This window comes from Talaromyces stipitatus, genomic scaffold, assembly GCF_000003125.1.
Source record: "Talaromyces stipitatus ATCC 10500 scf_1105507295549 genomic scaffold, whole genome shotgun sequence".
Lineage (NCBI taxonomy): Eukaryota > Fungi > Ascomycota > Eurotiomycetes > Eurotiales > Trichocomaceae > Talaromyces > Talaromyces stipitatus.
Window position 1 is genome coordinate 3,683,381 of NW_002990117.1, and position 17,747 is coordinate 3,701,127.

At 46.2% G+C, this 17,747-nt stretch overlaps 8 protein-coding genes across 8 annotated transcripts; 4 read left to right on the forward strand and 4 right to left on the reverse strand.

Annotated features, from left to right (window-relative positions):
* Positions 1-163: 163 nt before the first annotated feature.
* Positions 164-1,944, reverse strand: TSTA_022080 (choline transport protein, putative; the record flags this gene model as incomplete). The annotated part of the gene is made up of 4 exons (XM_002484341.1): positions 164-282; positions 371-873; positions 937-1,264; positions 1,335-1,944. 4 exons carry the CDS (start codon positions 1,942-1,944, stop codon positions 164-166), a joined length of 1,560 nt encoding a protein of 519 aa, XP_002484386.1.
* A 202-nt stretch (positions 1,945-2,146) lies between these two features.
* On the forward strand, positions 2,147-3,286 carry TSTA_022090 (uncharacterized protein; the record flags this gene model as incomplete). Its single annotated transcript, XM_002484342.1, has 2 exons — positions 2,147-2,217; positions 2,278-3,286. The coding sequence occupies 2 exons, from the start codon at positions 2,147-2,149 to the stop codon at positions 3,284-3,286; spliced, it is 1,080 nt and encodes a 359-aa protein (XP_002484387.1).
* Positions 3,287-3,401: 115 nt separating this feature from the next.
* On the reverse strand, positions 3,402-4,819 carry TSTA_022100 (C6 transcription factor, putative; the record flags this gene model as incomplete). The annotated part of the gene is made up of 2 exons (XM_002484343.1): positions 3,402-4,414; positions 4,438-4,819. The coding sequence occupies 2 exons, from the start codon at positions 4,817-4,819 to the stop codon at positions 3,402-3,404; spliced, it is 1,395 nt and encodes a 464-aa protein (XP_002484388.1).
* A 989-nt stretch (positions 4,820-5,808) lies between these two features.
* TSTA_022110 (uncharacterized protein) lies at positions 5,809-7,619 on the forward strand (the record flags this gene model as incomplete). The annotated part of the gene is made up of 4 exons (XM_002484344.1): positions 5,809-5,916; positions 6,138-6,166; positions 6,244-6,925; positions 7,194-7,619. 4 exons carry the CDS (start codon positions 5,809-5,811, stop codon positions 7,617-7,619), a joined length of 1,245 nt encoding a protein of 414 aa, XP_002484389.1.
* Positions 7,620-8,423: 804 nt separating this feature from the next.
* On the forward strand, positions 8,424-9,121 carry TSTA_022120 (GNAT family N-acetyltransferase, putative; the record flags this gene model as incomplete). Its single annotated transcript, XM_002484345.1, has 3 exons — positions 8,424-8,481; positions 8,543-9,002; positions 9,042-9,121. The coding sequence occupies exons 1-3, from the start codon at positions 8,473-8,475 to the stop codon at positions 9,119-9,121; spliced, it is 549 nt and encodes a 182-aa protein (XP_002484390.1). The 5' UTR covers positions 8,424-8,472.
* Positions 9,122-9,327: 206 nt separating this feature from the next.
* On the reverse strand, positions 9,328-10,548 carry TSTA_022130 (alanyl-tRNA synthetase, putative; the record flags this gene model as incomplete). The annotated part of the gene is made up of 2 exons (XM_002484346.1): positions 10,273-10,548; positions 9,328-10,218 (listed from the first exon to the last, which is right to left on the reverse strand). The coding sequence occupies exons 1-2, from the start codon at positions 10,354-10,356 to the stop codon at positions 9,328-9,330; spliced, it is 975 nt and encodes a 324-aa protein (XP_002484391.1). The 5' UTR covers positions 10,357-10,548.
* Positions 10,549-13,499: 2,951 nt separating this feature from the next.
* TSTA_022140 (amino acid transporter, putative) lies at positions 13,500-15,920 on the forward strand. The gene is made up of 4 exons (XM_002484347.1): positions 13,500-13,891; positions 13,983-14,110; positions 14,171-14,352; positions 14,421-15,920. The coding sequence occupies exons 1-4, from the start codon at positions 13,667-13,669 to the stop codon at positions 15,548-15,550; spliced, it is 1,665 nt and encodes a 554-aa protein (XP_002484392.1). The 5' UTR covers positions 13,500-13,666; the 3' UTR covers positions 15,551-15,920.
* A 98-nt stretch (positions 15,921-16,018) lies between these two features.
* TSTA_022150 (cell surface spherulin 4-like protein, putative) lies at positions 16,019-17,202 on the reverse strand. The gene is made up of 2 exons (XM_002484348.1): positions 16,970-17,202; positions 16,019-16,895 (listed from the first exon to the last, which is right to left on the reverse strand). The coding sequence occupies exons 1-2, from the start codon at positions 17,151-17,153 to the stop codon at positions 16,312-16,314; spliced, it is 768 nt and encodes a 255-aa protein (XP_002484393.1). The 5' UTR covers positions 17,154-17,202; the 3' UTR covers positions 16,019-16,311.
* Positions 17,203-17,747: the final 545 nt, after the last annotated feature.

The following is a 17,747-nucleotide window of genomic DNA, read 5'->3' on the forward strand; positions in this document are numbered from 1 at the left end:
TTAGTAGGCGTAATGCTTTTATGGTGTAATATTTTAACCCTAATAAAAAGTTCCAAGATTGATCCGATCATATCTGAGCCTTGCTTGGACAAAAAGCAAAAAACAGACTTAAAAAAGAAAAGAAACAAGACAAAGAAAGTTCACAACTTTCCCAAACAGTCGATCAAGTCGGACTGGAAAATTCAAAGGTAATCCTCGGACCGCGGTAGTTTTTGCGAGCATAAGCAAACCAGTTTACGGTCCCGACAAGCCCCATGACAACTAGAACGGCAGACGAGTAATCTGTGGAAGCAATTGCAATGGTTAGAGAGCGATTATATGAAATCCGGACGGTGACGGAAATGCGAGAGGCACGGGGCAGAAAACTTACTCATCGACGAGCCGGACACCGGAATCACACCTGGGAAATTAAAGAAGACGAGCTCTACTACTGCCCATAGAATTGAGATGATATTGGCCGTCCACCCAAACCATTCTGGAAGCCTAAATGCCCGGTTCTTGGGGAGGAGGCCTGGCGACCGCTTACTCCAGATCAAGAAAAATATCGGAATGGCGAAAGAGAGTATCTGGAGGATGATTGCAGAGCTTACAATAGCATTAAACGCCGCCGACGATCCTAAAAAAATGCAGCCTAGAATAAAAGTAGCAACAAAGTTGAGCAGTAGTGCTGGTCCGGGGACCTCAAGCGTGAGACGTGATAACCAGGGTGACAATAGAAGCGCATCGTCCCGGGCTAATGACCAAATCAAACGAGACGTCGTTTGCTGGATAGAGTTGGATACCAAGAGAACGATGACGACCAGAGCCACCATGAAAGCGGTGCCTGCCGCGATGCTTTTCGTAGCCTGGATCCAAAGCGGATAAATTGGCATTCTACCGTATACTGTATTAGCAAAAAGGGTTTCGAGGTTATTTATCGTCAAGTTAGGTACGTACGGGTTGCTTAATAGATCTTCCAGGTCGGTGATTGTATATGACATCCCAACGCTGAAACAAAAACCGGTGATGAATCCTATTGAGACTGTGCTCATGAGTGCCCGCGGGACATTCCTCTCGGGCTGTTCCACTTCTTCAGCGAGATGAAGAGTGGCATCCAGACCACCGAACATAAAGCATGGAGTGATTAAGCCAGTGAGAAAAGCAATCCCATCGGGCCAGCCGGTGTTATTTTCAAATACCGTCCAGACAGCCTTGCTGCTCTGCTTTTCGGAGCGCACCAGACAGGTTATTAGGGAGATGATGAAGGTGGTTAATGTGAGCATAACTGTTAAAAATGGGTTTAGCTGATTCAATACGAAGCGCCAGTGTCAGGGAGTGGATCAACTGGTACATACAAGCAATATCGTGAATGCGCGGTGTCTTTCTCATCAGGAATATGTTGTAGATAAGGAAAACTGCGTTGATGGCTTGAAACACAAGAAAATAATGCCACGTTTTTGGTACGTAGCCGTCATTGAAGAACGATGCCAGGGCCAATATAGCCTCTGCCCCCAGAATGACCACGGACGCATTCTGTCCCACCCAGGAGAAAGTAGCCATAATCCCGCAGGCATATGATACACCGCGAGACCATCCCACAGGGGCCAAGACAGAGGCAAAGTGGTATTGACCGCCAGCAGTGGGATACACGCTGGCCAATTCAGCAAGGGACAAGGCCACCATAAGATAAACAAACGATGCGACGATGGCACCGTATATGACTGTTACAGTGCCTCCTGCAGCGATCGCGATCGCGATACTGGTTGCGATTGCCACCCAGCTGTTTGCGATATTGAATCCGAGGGCGATAATGCTCAAAGGCCCGAGATGACGCTTGACCTGAGGGCCGACCAAGCCAAGAGCAACGGAGTCAAACACTGCCTCGGTTGTCTTGCTTTCTTCAAAGACTGATGCCTGCTTGCTCGTGCTAGAGCTACCGTCTAGCTTTTCACGTCCTTCCGACATAATGGCGACTTTGGGACGATTTTCTCAATGAGCATCGCTGCGGGAGAGAAGTGAAATGTCGAGAATAGCATGCATTTATAGAAAATGCGTTATCTCTCGACCTAACGCCGGTCCATTGCTTTTCGCAAAGAGCACTGACAGATGGCGTCTGAATAGAAGTTGATGTTTACTGGAATTGGCAATGTTAACGATACCGTAGGTAATGTATCTTATCAGCGTGATCTCTTATCTTGCCGCGTCTATCTACGCCACAACCCTTGGCATGTCCGTAGGGTTAGGGCTAGATCTTCACTGTAGGCATGAATAATGTAGAAACAGAAATAAATACCCCAGGATTGCCGTCCATTTACCAGCTGTCCAAGGACATATTCACTCTTTATTCTTTCTTTCATATACATACAGTCTTTCCGATATCATCATGACTGCTTCGGCTCTTCCGTCGGCCCACCTCCCGCGAGTTGAAGTGTTTGATGCTGGAGATGCACAGGTTCAAGAAGTGGTCGATGCCTTGATCAAGGCAGGTGGCTGTGTTATCAAGAACGCCTTATCGGTGCAAGACGTGAACGCGATTGAGGCCAACGTACGACCTCATATTGAAGCTGATAGCCCATGGAGTGGAAAGTTTTTCCCTGCTGAAACCAGGCGTGTGATGGCGATGCCAGGAAAGTCCAAGCTCTATATGGAGAAGATAGTTTTCAATAAGCTATATCAAGCAGTATGTGATAAACTGTTGAGTAGCGAGTACGGCTGCTGGGTAGGCGATGAGTGGAAACAGAGCTGCTCCAAGCCGCAGCTTAACAACACAGCAGTCCTCTCCATTGGCCCTGGCGCGCGAGACCAGGAGCTCCACCGAGACAGCATGATCCATCACTGCCGAACAAGAAAGATGGATCCCTCTGAATACGTTGTCGGTCAAGAAACTGGAATTGGATTCTTTGTTGCCGGAAAGAAGACTACCGTCGCCAACGGAGCGACCCGTTTCATTCCTGGCTCCCATCTATGGGATCATTCGACACCACCGAAGGAAGACCAGTGTGTTTATGCTGAGTTGGATCCCGGTGATGGATTCATTCTATTAGCATCCGCATTTCACGGGGGTTCTGCCAACAAGACGAAGGACGAAGAAAGGCTCGTATACAGTGTCTTCATGACCAAGGGTTATTTACGCCAGGAAGAAAACCAATACGTGGCAAACAAATTTGAGGATCTTAAAGATATGTACGACGATGCCGCTTTGGAAACGATCGGATACGGGCTCTCTCGGCCTTTCCTAGGATGGATTGACGCTTTGCCACCTTTGGATTGGCTTCGTGGCTCAAGGGAGTTAAAAGATCTATTCTGAGCGCAGTATTCGATCTGCTTTATGTAGGTTTTATTTGTCAAGGTCGCCTTTATTTTACTCCACTAGAGAGCAAGGAAAGGAAGGGAGAAAACAAGACAAATAATAGAATTTATGTTTAGGCAACACAAATGTTGAATTTTTTAGTTCTTATAATACGTTCAATACTGTAGGGCCCATAAGTTGACTGGTCATAATCATAGGCTTCCCAAACCCACTGGATGAATCGAAGCGTGCTATCAACGATACGCATCTGGAAGGTGGACTTGTTCACAATATCAGTAAATATGCGGCGTTGACGGGCAGTTCGTAGGCAAGAGCCGACAATAATCATCGGCCACATCATCGTCGTCCAAGCAGGAGATTCGGTAGATAACTGCCCAAAATAATTCAAGAACTTTTCTGTACAAACATCCACTCTAGCAAACAAATGTGTATCCGGGGGATGGGGTCCGTGGAAGGACGTATGGAGGAAGATAAGACAGGCCTGTTGATAGGCATTTCCAGCTATTTGCAACTCTTCTATCCTCTGGGGACTGTTCAACCATGACTGCTGTAATCCGAGTGTTGGTTGCCAATTCTCTATTCGCCGCTCAAGTATTTCAAAATCCTTCGTGCGTGATTCATTGGCTCGATGGTTTGAAAACGAGTGACACTTTGCCAGGCATGCGATTCGAGGGATGACTTCGAAGAGTTGGTGGGAGCAGCCAAACATACATCCATAAATCTTAGATCCAAAATTTAAATGTCTCAGGGGTATCTCCAAAAATTCGGTATTTCTTTCTCCATTGCAGCTGTTGGCGCCGTGGGTGATGTTAGACACGATTGCTAGATAGCAGTATTGCTCCAAGCAAAACCCAAAAAGCGCCTGGTCCAGTTGAATCTGCTTGGTCTGGAGCTCTGCAATTATAACCCGTGATGCACGAAGATGATGAAATAAAGCGCCCTGACGATTACAGCTGACCACCTGTACCGATGTCAACTCCCAGTGACGTTGCACTACCCGTGGTCCGCGTACCTCAAAGAAGCATAAAGCGAGGATGGTACTTAGCAAATTAAGCTTGCCAGAAGTGTCATCCGGCGGTGTTGCCAATACCTTGTTCAACTTTTTCACGTAGTCGCGTAATATCCCTGGGCAACTAATTCATATTGACTAGAAATATATGCTAAGTGTGACGCGCTTGTGGCAAGAATAACATGCAGCAAAAGGTCATTGGACCAGGCGATAGGGAGATTGTAGGTTACAAACGGATTTTCTGGATCGACTTTCCCCGCAAGTCGAGGAGCAGTACAGTCGATGTAATAGCGAAGGAGGTCAGACGCAGGACCCTGTCCACGCAATGCTTTCGGAAGAGGAGGCAGCTCAGCTCCACTCGAAATCTTCGACGCGGCTGCTGGCCACGAACAGACCAGTTGATTTCGGTCGCAGGCAGAACATAGAGGATGCCGCTCATCGCATTTCTTGTGCCGTGCTCGGCAGACAAAACAACCGAACCGCGAGCGAGGGTGAGGACGGCGGATCACGGGCAAAGGCATAGACGTGCGTGGGAAAAGGAGAGAGTTACACACAGTAAGTAGTAAGTGCTGCTATTGTTTATTTTAACTCGCATCGAGACCAAACAGCGGATTCCTCCCCAGTTCCGGTCCCGGGGGTGATGGCAGATAACAAAAATTTCCTAAAACGGCAACGTTAAGGACTTTGACTTTGATAGGCTCACACGTGCAAACCCAATCGAATAAGCTCAGAATGGAGAATATAGAATCGAAGATGTTATAATCGTAATTATATTATCAATATTATTATTATCAACATCTGAAAAGCAAATACATACTAATTCTTGAATCTAGATTCTTCCAGTACTCCGCGCTATCTGGCCAATGAGAACGCAGTATCAGTCACTTCAGCGCTTCCATATGATTGGCCCGAGGCCTGTTGATAAGAGAGTATCTAATCCATACATATATTCTCCATCTCCGACGGCCCGACCCCGTCTTTTGCTCCCGAATACATTGAGCTTTCCATCTTGACAGCAAGTATGGGGAATACAAGACTGCTGAAGTGGCGGACTGTCGTCAAATCCTCTCCTAGAAGACCGAGGTCATGCACTCCCGATAAAGTCAGAGACAAAGAGGGCACAAAGAAAAAAACCCGGCGCCGCCGGCATCACCACTTCAAAATCGTACAGACAAATTTCCAGAACCGGCACGCGAATGTCATGTGCAATGATTCGGATGAGTCTTGTTCACCCTCGAGCGGCTTGGATAGGGATGCTTCATATGGACCATTCATCATCCAATACACAGATTTGTCGCAAAAGTTCTCGCCACTGCTCGATCTCTGTGAATAAAAATAATGCCCCAATAAGAAACGAGAGGAATTCTAACATTACTATCTAGATGACATCAAACTATGTTCAATCCCATTGACACAAGACTGTATGGCAAATCCCCTCCGTTGTCGGCAAGAGAGCAGCCAGGGATCACGCTTTCTTCTTCACGCCATTCTCGCTCTTTCCCTACATCATATGGCTTTCGAATCTACAGACTCAAAGGATGCGGATCTCTCTCTTGAAGCTGCAAACCACCATTCGTCAGCCTTATTACTATACCAGGCAGCACTGAACAAGCCTAATGTAAACCTTGCGCTGCTAGATACGCTCTTGATACTCATGCACTTTGAAGTTGGTCAACAATCCATTCCAATTAGTTAGAAAGGAAAGGGCTTCATTTACTCACATTAATTAATCAGATGACCCAGTCCGCGATCAGCAAATGGTGTATCCATATCCATGGTGCTTTCAACTTGATTGAAATGTGCGGGGGAGTTGGTATGCTAGACACAATATCGTCCAAGTCTAGAGCCCAAATACTACTGCTTGTGTGGTTAGTTTCCAGGACATAGCCACTCTTTTTGTGACAGCCTAATGTTAATTTTCCTTCTCTTTTAGGCGAGATGTTAGTTTGTCATTCATACATCGCCAAATGCCGGTGTTCTCCAAAACCTACCTTACTCAGCTGTCCAAGTATGATTACACCGACGGCTGGAGTATTTTGGGGCTGACAGGGTGTCCACCATCTGTTGTCCAAGTAATGTATGATCTTTCCCTGCTGGCATTCGAATATGAAAGATCCACGCGTCCGAGTCACAAACCATTCGATCTATCAACTATCCACAAACTTGTGCAAAGGATAACGAGTATGGAAAACGATTATCGCCACATATACAGCCATAATGATATGGGAAATGCAGATGATGTGTCAGTCTCTACAAGTACATATCATCTCTTCGAAGCCTGGAGAAAATGCGTCTTACTTTATGCAAATCGTGTGTTTCTTGAACACGAACGATCGCCGAAGATCATGTATTTTTCCAGATTAATACTTGACCATATCAGCTGCATCCGAGAAGAATCAGATCTACAAAAGCAGGTTCTTCTCCCCCTCTTCCTTGCCGGGGCTGAAACGCAGTCTGAAGATGATCGACATTTTTGCAGAGTATTCTGTGCTAAAATGCTATCTAAAACGACATATTCTCTTTTCACGGACACCCGGTTGATTCTAGAGCAAATATGGGCTCATACTGAGGATAATACCTGGTGGGGATCATTCATATCTGGGAGAAGCCATGAGATACGCGGAACGGTCAATGCTGTCCCTCAACTTCTGATTGCATAGAGATGTCGCCGGAAATTATGAAGTGATTTGTGATCACAATCCTCAAACGTACGGAACCGACTTAGGTCTCATATAGGACGTTATTTATCTTCGTGTCGCGTAAAATACCCTTCGTCAAAGCTTTTGGATGCGTACGAAATGTTTTGGCTAGTTTATGTGTCTCACCGCTCATGGTTCAGGACGTCCTCACAGGGATGAAGTAGGATGCGATAACCAGAGGTGCCACTTCTAGAAGCTTTCACCAGGGGAATTGTTTACCAAGGGAATTTTGGTAATCTCTGGTGAGGCTGCGGTCGACCACCGAACAAACTCTTTGGAGTTGGTGCCACAAGTTGTGGGAGGGCCGATGGAAAAGGTTGTCATGCCAAAGCCGATCCTAGTGTGGAATTTGTATTTCGTAGCATCTGACCAGAGGACATCATCGGTGCCTATTACGCCATTCATGGTGCGTCTACGGGTGATGAGATCGATCGACTGGGGTACATCCGGAAGGCTCAGTCACTTTAGCTTCTTCCGCCTCGTAGGCTGGCATTCCGAAGACTGCGACGTTTGTCCCAAAACCAGAATTGATATGGTGTATTTCCAGACGGCAGAGGGAGGCGCCGCGATCTCACTTGAATCGATGGAATTGTATCATTGGGCTTGCGAACTGGAACTATGACAATGCATTACATTGCTGGTGTCACGTCTAACGTCCTTCAAGAGCTATTACGCAGATCTGCAGAGCGAAACTAATGTCTTCAGCCTATGTCTATTTTCATTTGTGTCACTTTGACATTATGGTTGTTTGGTTTTTTTGTTTTCTGTACAACGCATTTCCTTTCTTTCCATGCAGAACTTATTTTACTTGTAACTATTCACTCCGAAATTTTATATATAAGAACTATGTATGCACCTAGGTGGTAACGGATGCAAAGAATTATGTAGATATATGTGCAAGTAACTGGAAACGGCATTGCGATCGAATTGAGATTTTCTGGGTCTACCTATGTCAGAGTCGGTTATGACAGACTTTACACCTGGATGTTTTCGACATCGCATTACCTGGTAAATAACAAAACAATTTCTCGCTGATGATGCCGTTCCCTAGATATGAAACTCGCTCTCTGAGATACAATGAAAAGATGCTTAACTTATAGGTCTTATCTCCGACGAGATGGAACATCACTTTCAGCGAAGAATTACATATCTAAGTGCATTCTTGGATTCGGGAATACACTGATCCATTATCGCCCATGTCAACGCAGTCAATGACCATGTACTGTCCGATGGTTATGGACGTTAACAATCCAGCAAAGGAGCAGATAAACTACCCACATTATACCCTCATAATTGGAGATGTGGCAGTAGATCCACTCAATAAAACTTTACTCTACGCCCTTTGGATGACATATCCGAACTCCGCATTTGAACAGGGTCCGTTTCGCAATATTGCTAGACCGTTCCTATTTATTGTCCCAAGTCCAGACAACGGTTCGTTATCATTTGCAAGATATTGCGCTCAAATTATACTTATGGCTCAGGTATTATCGTTGATGCGCGGATGCTGAAGCATAACAAACACATACATTAACTGCTCATTAGGAACATAAAATGGATCAATCCACCTCCACCGACGCCACAAAAACAAAAATCGACTTTTTGGCAGATAAAACAGATGCATCACCATTTACTTTGCGGCCTTTTCGCGCCGGAGACTTGGGATACATGGTGCATCGGCAAGGAGTTTTCTACGACGAACAGTATCAATGGGGCATTCGTTTTGAGGGTCTAGTCGCACGGATCGTCGGGGACTTTGTCGATTCTTATGACCCGAGCAAGGAATGTTGCTGGATCGCAGAGAACAAAAGCGACGGAGCGTTCCTGGGTGGTGTGATGGTTGTCAAAGACAAAGAGTCAGTTACTAATTCGAAGATCGCCAAGCTTCGACTCTTATATGTCGAACCGAAATCGCAGGGGATGGGGTTAGGGACGGTCTTGGTTAGACAGTGCACGCGTTTTGCACGGGAAGCTGGTTATACAAAAATAGGACTCTGGACACAAAGTATGCTATTTTCTGCGAGACGAATTTATCAAAGAGAAGGCTATAAGCTGGTACGGTCAGAGAAACACGAATCATTCGGTGTACCACTGACTGGCGAATATTGGGAGTTGACGCTGTAGCGCAGGTGTGGTCATGGAAACGGATAGCTTCACAGATTCGGATCGGTTCCAGCGTTTATACTGCAACGGACAGATTCCACCGGTGTGACAAGGTTGTTGGAAGGCGAAATATACATAACTTGGCCTTTTCACACCCACAGAAATGGTACAGAGTAGCAGACGAGATGTATCGTTCAGCATCCATCATTCGTATGTAGTCTATGCTCTTAATCAACAGAATAACTGATTTTGGATTGTCCTTGTTTGCGCGTTATCTTTCTCACCGTCGTACGACCACACAGATCTGTCGTCTCGACATGTGTCCCACCACAGGGATAGACATCTAGGCCGGCAATATTGACCACGCGAAACTTTTCGCCCGGGGCCACCAGACTACTGTCTGGTATCATATAATCAAGGCCCCTCCTGCGAAATTCATTCTCATCCCACCACTCCACGCTTACGAGCAGTTTAGCGGCGATAGAGTCATCGACCTTCTGCTGGATAGCATCCTTCCATTTGCCGTCAATCAGACCTTGGAACTCGCAAGCTGCCGCGCCTGGAAAATGTGATGCTTTTAGCTCTGCAAAGTCCTTGACCTCATTTTTGACGAGATGCCTAACAGATGCGCCTAGAACATGCCCTGCCGTATGAAGTCGGGAGTATAGTAGGCGCTTGTCAACATCGATAGCTTGTTGAATATTCTCCCCACTGTTGAATGTCTTGACGGATGATGCAGCATCTTCACTTTTGAAGTTCCCTAGATGCATAACCTGCCCATCATACACGGCATCCATACGAACAGCAGTGACCGTAAAAATGAGGCCTGTACTCCCAATCATCGAACCGACATCACACGGTTGGCCGCCACCCTGCGGGTGAAATATTGTTTTTTCAGTCACCACGACATAGTCCTCATTTCCGCCAATTTTGAAAGTCTGACGATTTAACTCTTCGATGTCGCCGAAAGGCCTAACTAATATCACAGTTGTCTCAAGCTGATTGAGCTTGGCATCATGTTGAAAAACCAGGGACGTCCGGGTAGTTGATGCCATTGGGTCTAGTGGACAAGGTAGAAGTACGGAGGGAGAGAGATAAAATGTGCTATACCAATAAGCCTTGGTAGAATTAGTAGTAGAAATATCAATAAACAATGCTTATTTCGACCTTACAGGAATAAATTTAACAGCATAAATTTTCATTCTCCACTGATCGAAGGAGTCCCCCACGCCCTTTGCTTGACATGGTGGGGCCATGGGTGTTAATGCGACGGACTAAATACTCATATGAAAATGAGTCACTTGCAAATCTTTATAAATTCCCAGTGATTGCTCGAATGACATTATGGAAAATTGGATTTCGTTATTTAATCAGTTGGGCTGGCTCTGTTGTTGGAGTATTCATGTCAACAAGCAAGTCATACGTACTCTCCAAAGCTCCTGTTTGGGCAGACCGCACCAGGGCTAGGTAGATGCTCGATAATCGCCGTGGCGGGTAGTGATACCTCTTTATTGCTTTTTATACTCACAGCGCTGATAGTGCCAACTGAAAAAATCGATGAACCTCGACAGGGATGCTTACGATTCGGATGTGTACAGAATGCGTGAGAATAGCGTTGTCTAGCCCAGGCAGCCGAAGACGACACGAGGCTGATTCCCATGTTGCTTGCCGAACTAGCCTGTGCTGTGTGCTCATACTAATCATTCGCGAATTGTTGGACGATACGAGGCCAAGCATGGATTGTGACTGACTGATGGAAAGTTGACAAACATCTAACCTGTCACCCATGACAGCTGTCAGTACTCTATTCCTCGGTATTATCTCAACAGCTAAGCAAACTCTCACTCGAAACTCGAGATGGGAATCTCGTTCGCTTTATACCGAGCCTATGGGCCTTGCATGCATGCTGATCTTGGCTTTTCGGGTGTATGCCTATGTTTCGTGACACTAGGATCTGAAGATGCGATCAGCATAGACTAATGCAGACTCGACCGTGCTTCTATTTCTTAGCCATGCGCCCAAAATTTTGCCAGAAGAATCCTAGGATGATCAGGGACGGACTGCTTTTCGAACTGCATTCAAAGCTGCATACTATTTAGTATGAACCTCAACATGATCTGAGGACACGAAACGACGCGAGCCGTCTGCTACGGGTGCCGGGCTCGCGTGGTTACGCATTTCTATGTTGTGATGGAAATAGGTTTGCGATATCATATCGAACGCTGGTTGGCAGTTTCTCCAGGCGAATCCCAACCCCGGATTACCTACCCAGGAGGGTTAGGGAGAAAGCCACGTTGTGCACTCTAGGACCTGTGAGTGACATTCCGAAACCTCCATCACAAACTCTCATTGTCAACAACCAAGTAGAGCAATCCTCACTACGCCAGAACTGATTGAACAGAGCTAGTACTATCACCGAATCCAACATGCCAAGGCGATAACGGTGAATCTATCAGCCCACTACCAATTCCAAAGTAGCGGAAGTCACAATTCAAGAAGTCAAACCATTGCCATTCAGCTCCAGGTATAGCCGGTCTGACAATGATAAGGATTTTTAGCGCCACTACGTGGTGGCGCTACTAACCCAATTCGCTCTTCTACCAGTTAGGTACAGCATCATCTTCGAACTTGTGTAGTTAGGAAATATCCCTACTCGCATAGTGGGTGATTCCGTGATACACTGCTCAACAGTGATCGCTTAGCCTCGGAGTCTCCGCGTGGCTGATCCTAGCTGCTGTTGATAAGACTGGGTCAGGAGGCTTAACCACCACCATCGCGAATAATTTCGCATTATTGTGGCTAGTCCTTCAGGGTCAGGGGGCGCTTACACCATAGAGGATCACGCGTGATGGCGCAATCGTTGTCACGTCTGCGGGTTTTGGTTTGAAGTAAAAAAGAAGGGAATTTTCAGATGCCGGACAACAGAGTTCCAGGGAACAGGAGATCAGTGGAACAATATTAATCGAAACCCCGAAAGGCTATCCATAATTTCCATCAACATGAGACGAAAATCTGGCGAGCCGCAATTGGCTCGATGAGTGAATATTATTATGGTGAACTTTCGGAGGTCCGCGAAAATAAATTGACCAATTCTATGATTCCTTATCTTCAGAGTGCTAGTACGTAGCGAGTAGTGGCTGCCGTGTTTATCGGAGGATTGATTCATGCTGATACTACTCTATGTATGTGCATGGACCTGTTGTACGATGAATGGGCTTGCTTATCTCATGTTGGTCCTGATCGTCTACCAATTAATATGGAGTCGTGCGGTTACAGTTAGCGGGCTCCGTGTCAAATCCACCAGCCAAACATGATGAGTTTTCTTATCGGAGCTATTTTGAGCGTGGATACAACCTAAATGCGCATTATTGGCTTATTACTTCTAGTGTATTTATACTCCATACTCTCTGTACGTACGTCTCTGTCATTACCTGGATGCCAGCAATTCGTCGGTATTCTATCTGAAATTTCAGTTTTTACTTCTCGCCGTTTTACGCCCCCAAAGAGTCCGTACTCAAATGTCGTATGGTACGTATTATGCGGAGAAGACCCTGAAGGGCACAATTTATTCATTCATAATTTACCGGTTGGGCAAACCCACCATACCTGTCTAAGGAATTGACTGGGATTATAGGGAGAATCTACAGGCAACTGCTTCCTAGCAGTATTGAACACGTCGTCTCTCATCTCAATTTCTCCGTAGAACCAAGAGAATGGTAGATGGGCTCGATAGAAACCTTGACGTCGCTAAAAGTCAAGCTTCAAAATGCACCTACGAATATAAACTTTGACTGTCTTAAGCATACCAAGGGTGTCGATCCACCGGTCTGATAACGACGGGGGATCCGAGTGCTCTATTCATGGTGAAGATCAGGTTATCAACCAGGCCACCACGCATCTGCCACCACCCCATACGCTAGGTACAACCAAGAACGATATTGCACGGGACGGTATCATGCATGACACCGAATTCGCGCCACAGCCTGTTGTACGTACCATCCTCAGTGCTTCGTATACAAACCCCCTTGCTACTAGTATGGAGTTCGTATCACCCAGAACTGGAACAATGCAATCGTCTCGATCTGAGTTTCTGAAGGAATTTAGTGTATTCCGGAATCTTCCCTGATAAGGAAAGGCTTGCTCTAAGCGTGTTAGTACTAAGCCCTCTTTGTTTAACATTTGCCATGAGGTTGTGAAAATAGGAATAGTCTTATCTATGGCTTAAGGCGTGTTCTGTTTCTTCCCACATTGCCACCCATATTTGGCCCGCCATGGCGTCTTTTTAGCCTGCCATTTGGGTGTTAACACAATATCATAGTGCGGTCCGGAGCTTCTTACTGGCTTTTCCCTTGTATCGCGCTCATGGTGAATGCTCCCTTGCGGCTGGGGTCTTATCAGGCCTGATTAAGTATCTCGTCGGCAAGGCTCGAGTGCAAAAGGGCTTGTATATAAGAAGACAGACCCCGGCATCCTAATTACTGCGACTCTTCTTTTTGTTCCCTCCCCGGTCTGACGTTTTCATCCCTCGTCCTCTTACCCTCTCGTCGCCGTTCCACCTGGTTCAAGATGTCGGAAGTCGAACCGGGCCACCAGAAGCCCCCGGTCTATGAATCCAAAGATGTCAACGAGTCGCCTCATAGTGATGTCGAATCAGCAGAGGGGAAAATCGCCCCTCTCCATAGAAACCTTCACAACCGTCACATGCAAATGATTGCTATTGGTGGTGCGATTGGTGCTGGTCTTTTCGTCAATACTGGTGCTGCTTTGCGTGCTGGTGGTCCAGGTTCTCTGGTAAGTGCTTATCAAAATGCAGGAGAAAATGAAAAAAAGCCATCAAATATTTATGGCATGTTCTATTCGGACCATACTAATGCATGTGTAGCTCATTTGCTATCTCATTGTTGGCTTCATGCTTCTCCAGACCATGTGGGCACTGGGTGAATTGGCTGTCATGTATCCGGTTAACGGTGCTTACTTCGATTACTCTCTTCGTTTCCTTGACCCCTCTTGGTGAGTTTCCTTGTATCTACCGCAGTCCCAAGTACATCTTCAACTGACAGATCAACGAAGGGGTTTTGCTATGGGTTGGGACTATGCCATCAATTGGCTGGTTATTCTGCCTTTCGAAATCACTGCTGCTGGTCTCACCATTCGATACTGGCGCGATGATCTCAACATTGGCATCTGGATTGCCGTCTTTCTTACCGTTCTATCCGTCATCCAGGTCTTTGGCGTGCGTGGATATGGTGAAGGTAAGAGAAATTTTTCTGTCTGCTTTCAAAGGTCGGTCTGAATAGCGCTAACACCACGTCTCATACAGTTGAATTCATCCTCAGTATCATCAAAGTTACCGCTTTAACAGGCTTTATCATTCTCGGAATCGTCATTGACTGCGGCGGTGCTCCGGTCGGTGGTTACATTGGCGGAAAATACTGGCATAACCCTGGCGCTTTCACGGATTTTGTTGGTTTCTGCTCTGTGTTTACGACTGCTGCATTTGCCTTCGGAGGTACAGAGATGTCTGGTCTTGCTGCTGCCGAATCCGCCAACCCTGCAAAGTCTATCCCCAAGGCCTGTAAGCAGGTCTTTTGGCGTATCATGCTCTTCTACGTTATCGGCACTCTTATCGTCGGGTTGATCGTTCCACATGATGCTGATTACCTGTTGAATGCTTCCGGTGCTGGCAACACTTCTTACTCGCCATTCGTCGTCTCTATCAAAAATGCCGGTATTAGCGGTTTGCCGTCGGTCATGAATGTTGTCATCACTCTGTCTGTCATCAGCGTTGCAAACTCAGCCACGTTCGGTTCCACACGTACCATTCAAGCCATGGCAGAGAAGGGAATGGCACCAAAATTCTTCGCTTACATCGACAAGCATGGTCGCCCTATCTACTGTGTTTTGCTTCAAATCGCATTTGGTTTCCTTGCTTTCATCAATGAGGCATCTTCTGGTAGCCAGATTTTCACGTGGCTTTTGGCCTTATCTGGTATCTCCAACTTCTTCGTGTGGGGTTCAGTTTGCCTTGCGCACATTCGTTTCCGGGCAGCTTGGAAGTACAACGGTCGTAGTACTGATGAGTTGGCATACGTCGCTCCTTGGGGCGTTTATGGCAGTTACATTGGTCTTGGACTCAACATCCTTTGTCTGATCGCGGAGTTCTACGTCTCGGTTCAGCCATTGGACGTTCAGGCCTTCTTTGAAAACTATCTTGCTGCACCTATTGTCATTGCTCTTTATGCGTTCTGGAGGATTTACAGCGCCTGGACGAAGGACCCCACAGTCGAGAAGCGTGGTTGGAAACTCTGGAGATCTGTTGACGAAATCGACGTCTTCACCGGAATCCGTGATACAGCTCTTGACGTTGATCTTGCGCCTCGCGTCAAATATGACACTTGGGGCGAATGGGTCAAGGCGCTCCCCATGCGACTACTGCGCTCAATCGCTTAGTGTTGAAAGCATGCAGCATCATTATAAGGGTTATTGTTAGTCATCTGCATTTTGATCGGTATTTCTCTACATTGCTATTAATACCTTTTGAATTAGAGTGTCTTGGTTTCAACCACACATTCAACCGCACATTCCATATATACCAATGTATTGGGATTCTACACGAATCATTTTGTATCATATGCACAAACATCATCATAAGTAGCGGGTTACTGTTTATACCCAATATGAATCAATGGCGTTTTGACTGCCCATATATTTGACCTGTTGGTATTTGTCCATGACGAATGTTTTGGTTTGTCCGAGCAGACAGCGGCAAGGATATTATTTGACATAGAAATTTCACCGAACCCAAACGTTGCTCCTCGGGAACAATTAGTGTAGTTTTCATCATCTAAGGACAGTTCAATCGAGTTACGAACAACCGAAGCCTTGTTCTTGAATATTCTAGAGCGAGGCGCATATCTGGAGATATTGGAGCGATCGAGATGTCTTTATCTATCTAGGTACATCAAGACCTCGTGACATTCTCCCATTGTTCGATGAATAAAAGCCTAAACTGATTAAAGGACGGGAGGTCCCACTTCAACTCATCTTCTGATTGGCCTATTGTTTCCGGCTTCTGTAACGAACGAATATGATTGATTGAAATATAGATAAGCTTTGAGTGGGTCCTCTCATAAGAATATGATTCAATCTGATTGGTTGATGGCAAAAGTGACAATCTTTCTGCAAACTCCAGACAAACCACTCCGTAACACCTAAGCGTTCTCTAGGGAAGAGGAAATACTGTCCAGCAACGAGGTAGTGATACTGTTATAGCAGCAGTCCTCCGTCGCATAGAATGCGGCGATACCGGCGCCGACAATAGTGCTTACCAACGACGAGATATCGGCACCGGAAGGAGTATCGTGGAGAATAATAGCAGACTGGTTTCTGTACTGGCTTGGGATAACATCAACCGTGCTGGACTTGGAGTATGACGAATAAGCAATCTCCTCGTTCACAATCAAATCAGCAGCATCATAGTAAGCGGTGGCAGTGGTCAAGGCTCCAGGGTTGAAGATAATACAGTCCAATCCTAGGCCGCGTGCGTATGACGCTGCGTTAGACATATAGTCCGTTGAGGTGGGATCGTCATTGTTAGGTGCTTCGTCGAAGAAGATGCCTTTAACGGCAATGTTGCTTTCAGAGTAGCTAGCCCAGCCGGCGTAGACGCTGACGTTGCTTTCTACTTTGCTGACGCTCTGCGATGCGTAAGATGTGTGTACGTATCCGAGGGTCTGCACGTTGGGGTACGAGTTCAGCTTATTAATCGCTGGAATAGTTGTGCTATCAGGGTACTCTGTTTGAGTGTCACTCAGTATCAAGCAACCATCAATCTCTTCTTTGATAGATGGAAGGCGAAATGATACTCACGCCCAGCTCCAGGTCCAGAGTCAGGGTTCACGATCACGTTGAACGTCACATCTGGGTATGCCGAGGCAGCGTTATAGACTGCGTCCCAGGCACCCGACAGAGGATAAACATATAGAGGTAACAAGACATCGGTCGCCGCGCTGAAAGGCACCAGACAGGCAGCGGATAAAATGGTGGTCTTCATGTTGTAGATGTGATGAAATCTGTAAAGAGGGGAGAATAAAATCGTGGACAAAATTATAATTAAACAAAAAAATACTTTCCAAGTAGGAGAGATCCCTACATATTTATACCCCTGCATGTGGATGTACATTCCGGTCGTTATGTTAGGATGCGTCCAGCCGCAACCAACATAATCTCGGAGTCGGTTACAGAAGTTACAACTAGACCGTGTTTTCAAATCTGTAGTCAACTGGAGGACTCTAGGATTTGTCTCTCGACTAGTCATATTATTGGGCAACTGTTTGCAAGGACCGCTATGGGGCAATGGGGCCGACATGTGCCGAAACAGTGTGGAGATGCGTAGACTCACCCCTAGCAAAAGCGTAATTTGGTACAGAGTAGAGTCTTTTCTATATTTGGTGAAGCAAGTCAATATCGGAAGTTTATATGCAGTTCCTAGACGCTAGCTCAGATCTTGAATAAAAGAGAACCATATATGCGTACAACGTTGTAACGTTACAGACGTTGGGTTTGATACGAACTTCCAGCCCCCACTCATTGTTCAGGCTTTCAAAGACCCGAGGAGATCTCAATTATTGTTCTTCGCAACAAACTT